The sequence below is a fragment of the Lates calcarifer genome, linkage group LG19, assembly GCF_001640805.2.
Source record: "Lates calcarifer isolate ASB-BC8 linkage group LG19, TLL_Latcal_v3, whole genome shotgun sequence".
NCBI classification, from domain to species: domain Eukaryota; kingdom Metazoa; phylum Chordata; class Actinopteri; family Centropomidae; genus Lates; species Lates calcarifer.
The window spans coordinates 9,511,321-9,524,674 of NC_066851.1; the positions used below are offsets into that span (position 1 = coordinate 9,511,321).

Sequence of the window (13,354 nt, forward strand, 5' to 3'; positions counted from 1 at the left end):
GCATGTCCGTCCCATTCGCTTAGACACACCAGCATCACACAAATGAATCTCTCGTAGGCAGACGAAACTCAATTTATTCTGGTGATGCTTCAGGAAATGTCGCGCCAGATGTTGTGCAGACGGGGGGAGAAAAAAATAGCTTACATACCATAACAAGGCAGTGGCACACAGTGGAGTGGGACTTGAATATTTATACAGGAAAAGTGTAATTTATTTTTAATCACGGAGCTGCATATTAACCCCATGCAGAGCCGTAGCAAGCTGTCCTTAATTGCCCCATTTCCTCGAACACAGAAGTGTGGCGCGCGTGTGTGTGTGAGTGTGAGAGAGAGAGGGTGTGTGTGCGTGCGCCTGTCGGGGGAGAGGTAGGAGATCTGTCAATATGAGCTTCTGTTACCCTCCCTCAGACACTCACTTCTAACTGATGAAACTGATAACAGATCAGTCTGAAACAGTCCAGACCAAATAGCAGTTAGTGATGTCTTCTGTTTAGTGTATGTTCTTATAAAATATTTAAAGGGATTGCAAGAATTTACAACATCGGCTGAATGTCAATTTTCAATTTGTCACTTTTGACACCTCAAAATTATGAACTTCCTCCTCCAACTTCTTCTCAGCGTTTTTTCAGAAAGTGATGACACTAGCGGTGAACTCTAATAGGACATCCTCCATATGGCTTTTCTCAGTCGAGATAAAAGGCGAGAAGGAAAGGAAAAGGACACTTTAGAAGAGAGCAGACACTCTGGCAAAGTTGACCACATGCAGCAGGATGAAGCCTCGTAAAACAGGCTGTCTGTACATCAGGTTCCAGCAGAGCATCAAGCCATTAAACCCAAAGCAAACACCGAAGTGTAAAAAACACCTGATTCACTGTGACTGGCAAGGTGCTGGCACCAATCACCACACTAGAGGAAACATCTGCCCCAGAACACAATATACTTTAGTCTTCAATCCACAGCAGATGTCCAATATGTTATTACATTTTTCATCGTGGCACGGTAGGAGATTTTTCATCTCGTTTTCTGCAGAGTAAGTGTTTTCACACCAAACATAGCTCATTTAGAAATTAGCTTGACTTTGTCAGCCATCAGATTGCCACTCTCGCCGCCTTCCAGCAAAGCTGCATGTACTGGATGTGTTGTCCTAATTGAAATACACGCCGGCAGGAATACGTTTGGTAAATTTCCCTCACGCCTGTTTCAATGTAACGCAATTCTCCTGATGAGTCCTTTGTCTGTTTTAAACTACAAAGCCTCACCAATCAACTTCCACATCAGTCACCCACACGTGCACGCCAGTCTCCAGAGAATCCACATGCGTGGTGTTATTTATCACAACCCTTCAAGGGAACCAGACTTCCTTACTTCAGCACAATGGTGCTTGCCGAAATAATGAAAGAACAAAAGAGGTTCCATTTAAGAGCACATGTAGTCATACAAGTATCAGGTGGGAATTAACCCAGGAGTCCTGTTCAACACAAACATACTGTTGCCTAAATCTTTCACACTGTGGCCAGAAAGTCTCCTGAGCCCTTCCAACACCGAGCCTCGTTTTCCTCAGCTGGGCCCCAGCTGGTGCCTCGCTCTGTGGTCAGGTTTTGGCTGACCCATATCCCCCAGCTATAGCCCATGCCAGCCCACACTGAGGACAGTATGTGCACAATGCAGAGACAGCATAATGAGCCCCCTACCTGACACCATGACACCAGACGAAAAGCTCAACGTACATGCTTGACTCGCCGGTGGAAACTAAACTTTCACTTTGGGAGTTTTTGGTTTGGCAGCAGGAATGCAGCAAAATCACTTCCAGACTGAGTAACAGGCCTTACGTACATAACAGTGGATCCTGATGTTCAGAGACAGGTGTTTATATGTACGCATGTATGTGCTTGTGTGTAAATACATTTGTGTATGCACACGGCCTGGTAGGCACTGAAAGGTGTTTGTGTGTGTAAAAGATTACAACAACATCTAGTTTTGGAAGACTCTAAACTTGTCCTGCCAAGCTCCACTGACGCACAGCACCCACCAGAGGTAGCCTGGGTGGTCATTTGTGACGCAGCAGCACGTGGTGTGACGTGTACTGCATTGGTAGATATTCTCCCACACTCAGGTGGCCTCATGTCACACAGATGTCAGGGATGTGACAATGCCAGCTCACCATTCCCAGTCACTAGACTCCTTACAACCGTCACTGTGCTTAAATAATATGATTATATATAGATGGCGGGATGATGCATCTGTACTGTCACTGGGGATGGGTCATATCAAGTGAGGTCACACTTTCCACAGGTGGCTATTGAAAGAAAAAGCAAAACTGTTTGTGTGCGTTTTTTGTCGTATTTTTCAACACTGATGCACATCTTTGATATTACAAGGCTGCCGCAGAGAACACCACGGCTGCAACGTACATCCTTAACTGGTGCATGCTCTTTCTAGACAGGAGGACACTGCAACTTCCTCGTCTGTGACCACAAACCTGATCACATGACAGCAGTGGAAGCAGCTATATCCGGTTGTCTGTGTATGTGTGTGTTTGTGTCTCCACTGCTCTGCAGCGCAACCCCTTGCAAACAGTCTGCGCTCTGAGAGTAAACAACAAAGATGACCCTTGTCAGCTTCCCATTTGCACCGATTTCCCCTTCTACTTTTATTCTGTTCTACTTTCCGCGCCGTGGCCTTTCATAAGCACTGACAAGACGGGAAAGTGAAACTGACAGCTGCACTTTCTGTATTTTTATTTTTTTTTAAATTGTTGACTCAAACACAGTAAGGGGATTAAATGAGGGAACAGAATTATATTACTATGGTAATTATGCACAAGGAGTGTTGTGCAACTGTAACATAGACCAGCAAAATAAATCAAGAACAAATCTAGTCGCTAAATATTATTAGAAATTTTTGTCTTTACAGTAGCTTTAAATATTTTATATGACTTGACTTCAATGCTTTGCAGAATAGATCCCAAATGCATCCTGTGTACAGTGAGAAACACAGTGCAGACTGCTGACAAAGGACAATGGGCCTCATAACAACACAGGAGAGCCTTCTGCTTTTAAGTCAGTTCATCATTGCAGAGTTCCAGTAAACTAAACCCTTTTGATGTCAATGTGTTCTCCAAAACAGGAAACTAGCCAACAGACAGACTGACCACAACCTAGATAAGATAGAACCTGCTTCACGTGTCAAGTCTGACTGTAACGGAGACGCACTTGGCTGCGAGGAAATCCACTAAATAATCTGTGTCCCCGAATCATTTTCGAATAAATGTAAAGTGTGGCAGCAGACATGTGACTCAACTCAACCAAATTAGGGGAAGGACAGAAGAACAAGAAGACTGATTTGACACCAGATGAGAGATGAGGGAACTCGAGGGGATGAGAAAGCTACACAGTGTGCAAAGAGTTGTGCTGAGTGGAGTGGTAGTGAGACAGATCACTACATATGTTCCCCACATATGCAGGACTGCGAGCGGGGGGTGTGAGCATGAAGCGAAGTGTGTATGAGCCATGCGTACTCTGTGTGCGAGTGTGTGTGTGTGTATGGGAGGAGCTGTCAGGGCCTGATAGAGTGTCTTTACATGACAAGCAGCTGCTGAGGTCTGGGATGCGCGCTGGGCAAAGTGGAAAATAATGAACAGAGAACCGCTGCCAAACACAACAGAATTCATCTTTATTTGCCAACTGCGGCATGGCCCCGTGTGTGGACAGCTCTAGCATGCCACTGACACGCCCTCTATACCCTAAACACACACACACACACACACACACACACACACAACAAGGCACGAGGGGCGGGGGGGAGAACAGGTTCAGCCACAGCTGTACACAGTGGAGCACAAGTCTTGTTTGCTTATGCATGTGTGTGACAAATCAGGAGCAATTTTTATGTAAACATAAGGGTATGTGATATGAAATGGTAACCCCACAGAGGTTAACTTGCATCTCTGGAACATGGTGAGTGTATGTGACTTTACAAATCTAAAAATTTGTACCCGATCCCTGAGAAAATAGCGTGGAAAAACAGGACGCACATGAATTACAATTTATATTAGTGCTTCCCTTTTGACACTGAAGCCATTTGCAAGTCAACTTGGTTTAAGAGGCTTTAACAGTAAGGGCTGGCGAGGCAGGCTCATTGAGGGGGTCAATAAATAAAAGGAAAAAAAATGTGGGAGGCTTTAGACAGAGGAGGGAGAGAGGGAGGGGAGAGAGAGAGAGAGAGAGAGAGAGAGAGAGAGAGAGAGAAAGGAGACAGAGAGTGACAGAAGTTAGTGGCTGTTTCCGAGGAGCGTCCTGTTCTGTCTGTCTCTATGTGACAACGACAGGAATGCTGAGGTCCCAGCTGCTGTGGGCTTGTTGGCTTTTAATAAGACACATCATGCAGCATTCATCATGTGGCCCCCAAAAGAGAGGCCACGGTGTCCTAACAATGTGTCCGAGCTAACAGCTCTGTTGCATGTCATCCTTCACCCCCCCACCCCCGGTTCTGTCCTGTCTTCTTCCATTCTGATGAGTTTTAATAACATTTCCAAAACAATAATAATCTTAAAACAGAGTTTCACCTTAGTCATCTGGCATCATATAAACCACACACACACACACACACACACACACACACACACACACACACAGTGAGAGGAACCAAGAGAGGGTCAGACAAAATGCGCCTCTCAGTGCCCACACCCAGTGGTTGGACTTCCTGCGGGGGCTGCTGTTGGGTTTTGTCCCCGTCTGGCCATTCATAGCTTGGGGATGAGAGGAAGGGAGCCAGTGGTAACTGCATGAACTGTGCAAGTGTGTGTGTGTGTTTGAGTGGTGAGAATCGGATGAGAAGGAGGGGGGGTAGGCGGAGGTTGAGGATTAGGGAATTAGAACTCCAAAGCGAGGGAGGAGGGGGGAGGGGGCTGCGCCTTTTGTTGGTTTTTCCTCACCCGCCCCCGCCATCCCTTCGGCCCTTTTCTGCCGGGTTCTGCCTGTAGGCTGCAGCTGTGGCCTGCCACCCTGTGCCCTGCATCTCAATGAGCCACGGGCCGCCCGCTCCAGAGGAGAGGGGGCTCCCTGATGCAGGGGGTCACCACTGAGCCCCAGCAACCACAAACTCCGCCCCACACCGTCCTCTACCCTGAGCCGCAGAGCTCTGAGCTGGGCTGCCTGTGCTGCCCGGTCACCCATCTACCCATTTGCACCCTCTCACTGTGACCATATAAGGCAGCATCAGGCTTACATGCCATCCTAAACTGTCCAGGAGTTTAGGCTCCTTCATTTTTTTTTTTTCCTTTCCTCTTTATGTCTTCCTGACACCCCCCCCCTCTCCAAACCTCTTTTGTTGGCCCCTCTCTCCCTCTCTCTCCCATGCAGCTGGATGGGGGGCTCCATTGCCAGGGCTTTGGCAGCAGCATCAACAGGTTGCGGGGAAGGGCCACCCTGGCCTCCAATGTAGCCCTCTCTTGTCTCTTGCCCTTATCCCTCTCTCTTTCTCCCTGTCACTACGGTTGCTGCTGCTACCCCAACAGGAAAAAAAAAAAGCAAGGGGGATGGGGGGGCACGATGGAGGCTGCCCCTCTTTCTCACGCTCATAAGAAAGCCCTCACTTCTTCTCTGTGGTGAGTGACACCTGCTGATTACCATAGAGACACTGTGGGAAGTTCCCCCCTGCCACACTGGGGCTGAGATTTGCCCCCTCTCCCTGGGTAAACAAGCAGTCCATGGATTAGTTAACTGGGTTACTGCATGGCAAACAAATAAACACACATTATTTAGAGCAAATTAGTGCCAATGAACTCTCAATGACCAGCGTAAGATCTAACAACCTCAAACAAGCAAAGAATAACCTCTAGAGATAGATCCTCTCCAGCTGTTAAAATTCATAGACCAACTTCCTCCAAAAAGTATGATATAAGGCCTCTGAATAACATGTAAAATATGTTCTGAGTACCAGGATAAGCTGAGTGTACAGTCAACTCTTAGTCTGCAGACAGCTGAGCATCCCCTTCATCTCTCTGTCTCCCCTACCCTGCCTAAACTGGGGAGAGGTGCCAGTGATGTGATTGATGTCGGAGACTGGGAGCTTTTTCGCTGGTCCATAGCCGCTTCCGCCATGGGTCTGAGTTGTCAGCAGGGTCATTATCCTAGCAACAGGGTGGTGGGTGGGGAGCGTGCGCTGGAAGTGGGGGGGAGTATTGAGAGGGGGTGGTGAGCTGGTGGGAGGGAGAGCAGGAGGGGGGGCAGGCAGAGGCTGAGAGGAAAGAGGGGAGTTCATAGAAACGAGAAGAGGAAGAATGTGGGAGTAAGAATGGAACGGGACGAGAGGAAGGACAGAGACGAAGACAGCGAGGAAACAACTGCAGAGACAAAAACAAAAAAAAGGGAAGAGAAGAACAAGAGACCGAGAGCGCTGCCGAGCACCACAGTTGTGGCGAGCAGGCGGACTCTGCACAGCAAAGTAAGCACACAGCGGGCTTGCCGTGAGAGGCGGGCGAGCGGTGAAGGTGCCACCTCCCTCAGCCTCCTGGTCCCTCCACCACCCCTCAAAACCCTGCCAGCCAGCCTGCTTGCTGACAGCTGCACCCCAGTAATTTACTTCTCTCCACCACATTTAGCAGGAAGACTGCTTCCCATTACCCAGAGCAGGGGGTCTGCGCTGACGGCCAGACACCCGCCAGAGCACTGGCTTCCCGGTGTGACACCCTCTGCTGCTGGACCCTGCCTACAGGGGCTCCACTACCAGATCTATCTGGTACTTCAGCTTCCACTGCTGTTTGGGTGTAGTTTATAATGAATATTGTATGGAAACTCAGGCTTTGACTTTGTACTCTGAAAAAGTTTATCAAAACCTGATCTTGAACCTGAAAATTATTTTTTAATAAACTCTGATGTTAATATACACATTGGTCAATGTTCACTGTATATCTAGATCTTTAATTGTTTGATTCTTTATACATTAATGACGTTTTTGAATTGAGAGTTGCTGAATAAATAATCAAAATCATTCCACTGCTGTAATCTGCAAACTGCTGATGAAACTGTGTTTCTTAAGTTGTATCATCTGTTAATTCTGAATACTTTTACACAAGTTATTTAATATTTATCGGCCATCTATCATTTCATAAATGTGCAGATGACAGAAGTTGGTCTTTTACTAAGGCTGCAACAAAAGTAGAACTCTAATGTATCAAACACACACTGCTAAAACTACTAAAGCACTGAATAACTTTATTTCTTTTAACTGTAATACATGACACAATTTTACAGCTAAAAAACATAAAACATTTTGAATTCATGTAAAAAGATTTAGTTATTTATGTGCAGTTGGGAGTTGTTTGTGAAATGCCTAACAATATAGCTGAAAATATCAGCAAATGGGATGAGCTATTGCAGTAGTTCTGCAGTATGTAGTGTGTGTGTGTGTGTGTGTGTGTGTGTGTGTATGCGAATGTGTGTTTGTGTATTGCAGCAGTGTGTGGCCCATGACAGCCATAATGAGGGGATGTGTAGGAGCCTGGGCGAGCCCAGCAGCAGAGCTGGCAGCAAGTCAAAGTCCTCAAGTCCTGAGACAGTCAGCATTGCAGCATCATGAGACATTCTTAATCAGGTGGGTCTGCTCCTTTGAAGAGCAGGAAACACCACATTCCCTCGCTGAACTCTTACAGAGAAAACTAATACAAATGTGGAAAATGCTGGCCGACTTTGTTGGAGGCCTGTTCACCAGATGCACAAGGCACAGATATTCAAACGATGAAAGAAAATTGTTTCATCTACACTGACTACTGTGTCTGGTGTGCATGCCCCCACCGCCCCCCCCCACCCACACCGTCGTTTCCACTGTGTCTCATGCGCTCTCCTGGACCACCAACAAGGTCTCGCTTGGAGGAGCAGCTCATGGGTGTCCTTCAGTCGCATGACCAGCGAAGAAGCAAATCAGCTCATGCGCTCCAAACCAAACCACGAGAGGGTCCGTGTGGCACGTCGCACACAGCATCCATCCACTCTGCTGAGGCCGACTGGGTCACTGAGCAATGTTCTGGGAACATCACAAAGACGCTGCTCAACTTCTGTCTCTCTCTGTCTGCCCCTTCATCGTTCCCTCGCTATCTCTAACTGGTGTGTTCTCTGCTTTCCCCTCCCTCCCTCCCTCCCTCCCCTCATGAGCCGGAGCCAGCTGAGCGTGCTACCCAAATCCAACAGTTGTTGCGGCCTTCGTTAGCCTAACGAGGGGGCCGGCTCTTTATACTTGTCAGGGAGCAAATGAGTCAAACAAACAAGGGCCAGGGAAGAGGGGAGGACAAGCGAGCGCTGTTCTGTTGAGCTTCACTGGGTTCTTGGCCACAGCGCTTCCCTGGAAACTAGGGAACCCACAATCTGCCTCTTTGATGTCTGATGATGCTCTGGCTTTGATGGAAACTTTGGAAAAACACACTTGCAAAAAGAAATAACATGCTACTCGGCCTCTGTGGCCACTAGAGGCCGTAGGCACATTCAAAGTGTGTGGGTGCACTCTGTGAAGGATCTAAAAGGGAAGTATCATTTGGGGACATATAACAACTGGTTATGATAGTAACAACAAAGTTACAGTGTTTTCACAAGGCTGTACTTGCGATGCGGTCTGTGCATAAGGGCACTGGGCAATGTCCTGCTGGCAGCGTAACGTCTGAATAAATATGCTTCACACTGTCCATACACTCACACATTTGCATATGCATATCCAGACGTACACACACACACACACACACCACACACACACACACACACACACCCGTCCTGCTCAGCTGCTTTGTCTTGCATTCCAAAACTGTCCTTCCAAAAACAGATAACCAAGATAACAGTCACAACAACACATCCCAGGCAGTGTCCACAGGCCAGACACATTACTGCAGCGCAGGGCTTAAGGAGAAAGTATCAAGGTGTGTCCTTCAGAATGAGATCATCTCACTGAGTGCGGTCTGTCTGGGACAAATGTACGGATCGCTCCGAGGCCAAGAATCTGCATCTCTAATGACAGATTAGCTCTAATGGGGGCAGGGGGAGTAGGGGGTACTAAGGCAAGGCGCTTGCCCCAATTTCTTTCAGGACTCTCCATAGAGTTTATATATGTTGAAAAGTGATTAATCAGACAGGAATCAAAAGAGAGAGTGTGAGTGGATGTGTTCAGCTGATGCACCAGAGCTGCAGCTCTCTGTGCCTGTGACTTGCTCACCATGAAATCCATTCATCACATAGAGCCATTAAACGTGGCTTTAGCAGAGGACGAGGCAACACTTAGACTGTACGTGCTTTTGTTAAGTCATGCTGCTAGACCATGTCCACGGAACACACACAAAATGTTGATGGAAATATGGAGGGCTAGCCTTTGTAAAACATTAAATTAGTGTTTTGAGTGCACACATGGGAGTAATGAGCATGCTGAACACACTTGGAAGCGGTATAAGCCATTTATTATTACGCCCACATGGTGATGTGAGTCACTTGGGTGGCGCCACCACACAAAAAAGCTCCACTCAAGGTGCAGTGCGGGGATGACAGTGGTTGAGTGGGGGCTGCCTGGCTGAGGTGATGGACACCGAGACAGGGCTACTGCAGGTTCACCTTCTGTGCGGTGACTCTGGGGGCAAAGACTCCATGACAGTGACGCGACACTAAAAGCCTTCCTGTCAAGGAGGCAGGCGGACGCCCTCCAATCAAAACACCGAAGCTCTGGGTGACATTTCACAGGGCACAGCTGCTGGGCTGCGACAGCATGCCAACTCACTATTCCTGAAGGGTTGTTTGTTTAGTGTGTGTATGTGTGTGCGTCACACGCATAGAGTAGAAGGGTGTCACTGCTAGCACTCTATGTGTATGTGTGGTGTGTGTACGTGCACATATACTGCCACACAACCTGACTGTTTTTCTAATAGTCACTATTTGACTACTCTCATGGTTATTTTTTTACACAGGATTTCTATCACAATCTTCCACTCTTATCAGCACTGCCGGAGAAGGTGTGAAAAAATGGACACATGCCAATTTTGTGGAATAGACAGTAAGAGCAAGCACAAGATTAACTGTGAGTATACAAATTTACAGACTCAGAATGAATGATGCTTCAGCCTAAACATTTGACTGTCCTGCCAAACAAATGCAATTTTACATGTTCGCTTCCAAAGACATGATGTTCCTGTTCTCATTTTTTTCTTTAACAGACAGAATCACAAAGTTTGCCTCTAATGCCTTTTATATATGATGCAAATCTAATTCATGACATGAATTTAGCTTTGTAGCAGTAGATACAGATGCTTTGTGAGACATCCAGGATTGTGGGTTAGTGAAAGCTCTAAATAGCTATATACAATTTTGTTAACTACTTTCTAACTTTGCATCATTGGTCTAAACTAAATAGAAGTTCTGCTGATAAGACACTAATAGCAACCAAAGTTTTATCCTTTCACTCACTGGAATGACCAGGGTGTGTCTGCCTAGGACCGACTGAGTCGAACCAGGCTGACCCTTTCCTAAAACAGCAGCCTGTTATGCTCTCAGACCAGGCCTTGAGGAGGGGGAGCGAGGGCTAACACACCACAGCAGCACTCTGTTCCCCCTAGAGTCCCAGGAACTCTCCTGGTGACCTGCTCCCATCACCTTATCCCCTGAGTCAGAGTCTCGGTTTCCCCTCTTCCAGTAAAAGCCTGGTTCCCTGGCGCCGGGCCCGGGAGCCTTCAGTGGTTTTGGAGAAGTTCCTTATCCTATTTTGCCCCCGGTGGCGGTGGTGGTGGAGGCGGCGGCGGCGGTGGAGTGGGCTCCGTGAGGCAGCCGCAGTTTTGAAGGCAGAGTCAGTATGCACACATAAAGCTGCTCAAAGCCAGCAGGTATGTGAGGAATGCCTCTTCGTCCAAACAACAGGACTCACGCCCGACACAGAACCACGCCACGCCACACAGCACTGTCAGAGCAGCTAAATGGGGCCCGACGGGGACTCTGCAATTGGATGGCCCTTTACATTCGATCTGGCATACGGCCTGTTTAAATAGGTTTACCCAATGATCAATCACTTTGGACATATGTCACTGGGTTTAGGTATTTCTGCAGCTTTTAGAGGACAAATCTGTTACTAGTGTACTGTAGTAGACGCTTGTGAATCCAAGTACCTCAGGAATGAAGGTAATGTGGATTTGTGAAATATTTGAGCAATTAGTCTGAAAGTTGTAATCATTATACTGTCCTCTAATTAACACCCAAAATACAGTGGATGAAAACTGCCATGCATGTGCTGAATGCATGAAGTACGACTGGTTTGCAGTTTAAATGCATTTCTCATACAGGTATCGACAAGGGTTTCTGAAATATTTACAGAATGAACATATTTTAGGGGCTTTGCATATTTGTGATCTGTGCCAGCTTGGTTAGCCCACAAGTTTGCACAGTTGGGGTTTTTAGTGTATGAGGTGATGACAACTATACTACATCTTGATTGAATTGTAAACTATACATAAAAGAAACCATGGCACACACTGTAAATAATGAGGTGCATACAGTAATTATCTTATTTCAACTTGGTTTTTTGAAGCACAGCAAAACTTCAAGTATAGTTAAGTTCAAAACAAATAAAAAGACGTTCTATATATCTATTTATATATCAAAAGCCTTATCTATTTACCTCTTTTATGCAGCCATCCCTCCTTGACAATCACCACATTGGTCATGTTGGTGGGCAGGGTGGAGGATCCAGGTTTCCCGCAGGAAGAGACACAGCTTTGTTTCCCAAGTTTCCTTCACACAGCCCTGTACAGGAGCCTAGAGACGGGGTCCTGGGGTTTACAGCCGCCTTCTCAATGGTGGTTACCTATTAGTTGAAAAAGAGTAAAAATTAGCCTCGTATTGAGGTGAAAGATTTTTTTCCACTTGTCTGAATATTAACCCTCAAGTCAACATAGTAGAGGAGAGACGGCAGAATCCAGAGGATCCTTGTGCTTTATGGCCCAGTTAGTGGAGTATATGCTAAAAACCACAGCACAGTCCCATTCGCATGTGGAACCTGCAGCACTGCAAGGTTCAAATATCTGTGTAAGGCCGTGGTTTTTGGCATTTACAATGAAGTCTCCCGTATTGGAAAATTCCATGCTGTTCGCACACAACACAACCATTCCTGATAGACTGGGGTGTTTTTTCTACTCATGACTAGAACAGCAGTGGGTTAGAAAATATTGTCATTAAATAATTCTCACACAGGATGCATAAATGGTGGGTTTTAAAATGTATTTTGCAGTTACACAGCTTAGGTTTTGGATCCTATCTGAATCATATTTGACAAATGCTCCCATGCTGATTTTGTAACTATATCCTTTTCCCTGGATTTTTATCCTGTTTATCCTATAGGCAGGTAGCAAGAAAGTTCAAAAGTTAAGCGATGTGGACAGGTTTGAGTGTGACGTTTCTGTTTGTGCTGTGCAAGGTATGTATATGTAAGTTTCTGAGGGGGACAGCAGGGATCATTATCCAACTCAAGTTTTCCACTGTCAAGCTACATTACTCTTAAGAAAAACACAAATCTTGGCATTGATTATTAACTTCCCTGTATTCTACATTTATGATCATTTGGAGTTTTTATCATGGAAGTCCAGCAGCCTCCAAACATATAACATCGACTTGAGCTGCTACAAATTGCTTGAGAAAAAAAAAAATTTGAGCAAAGACCTGGACGTCTTTTCTATAATTATTTTCCCCTCAATGCCTTGGACTTAATTTCCCTGTACATAAGGACGATTTTATAATGAAATTCTTTATGATTAAATGAATTTTAGATTATTACAGTGCTGCCATGCAGTAAAAAATCTGTGCTACAGCAGGCCTGTGTGAATGATCTAATTTTCCTCAAATATACCAAGTGGCATTATCTAATCAGCATTTTTTGTTTAAAAACAAAACAGACAGTAAATAAATACATTTGAGATCATGATGAAGACCACGTGTTGTGATCAAAAGCTCCAGAAGAGCCACTAAATGGGCTTTAAGATTAGATTGTTCGGTTTTCTGTAAAATAATCATGTTCATTTTACATCACATGATTAAAGTATTCACTGGCTACTGAAACAAATCCATGACAACAAAGTAAACTCCATCTGCTGATGAAGATCATGTGATATGACCAAAAGCTCCAGAACAGCTACTAAACGGGCCTCGAGGTGAGACTGTTCTGTCATGAAATAAATATGGTGTGAAGAGAAAGCACACTGTTTACTGTTCCTTCATGCGCTGCATCTGTGAGCATTGCTGATTTTATTCACACCCAACCTGTGGTGCAAGAACAACAACTTGGGCTCTACTTCACACATAAAACAGACACGAAAAAACTGCTGTCGCACTTACATAGTAAGTATGTGA

At 45.9% G+C, this 13,354-nt stretch overlaps 1 protein-coding gene across 2 annotated transcripts in view; it reads right to left on the reverse strand.

Annotated features, from left to right (window-relative positions):
* The window catches only part of akt1 (v-akt murine thymoma viral oncogene homolog 1), a 31,410-nt gene that overhangs the window by 14,151 nt on the left and 3,905 nt on the right, over positions 1-13,354 (reverse strand). For both annotated transcript variants that reach the window (XM_018690119.2, XM_018690118.2), the window contains exon 2: positions 11,631-11,816. In XM_018690119.2, the coding sequence (XP_018545635.1) occupies positions 11,631-11,676 (46 nt within the window). In that variant the 5' untranslated portion in view covers positions 11,677-11,816. The remainder of the gene's footprint in view (positions 1-11,630; positions 11,817-13,354) is intronic.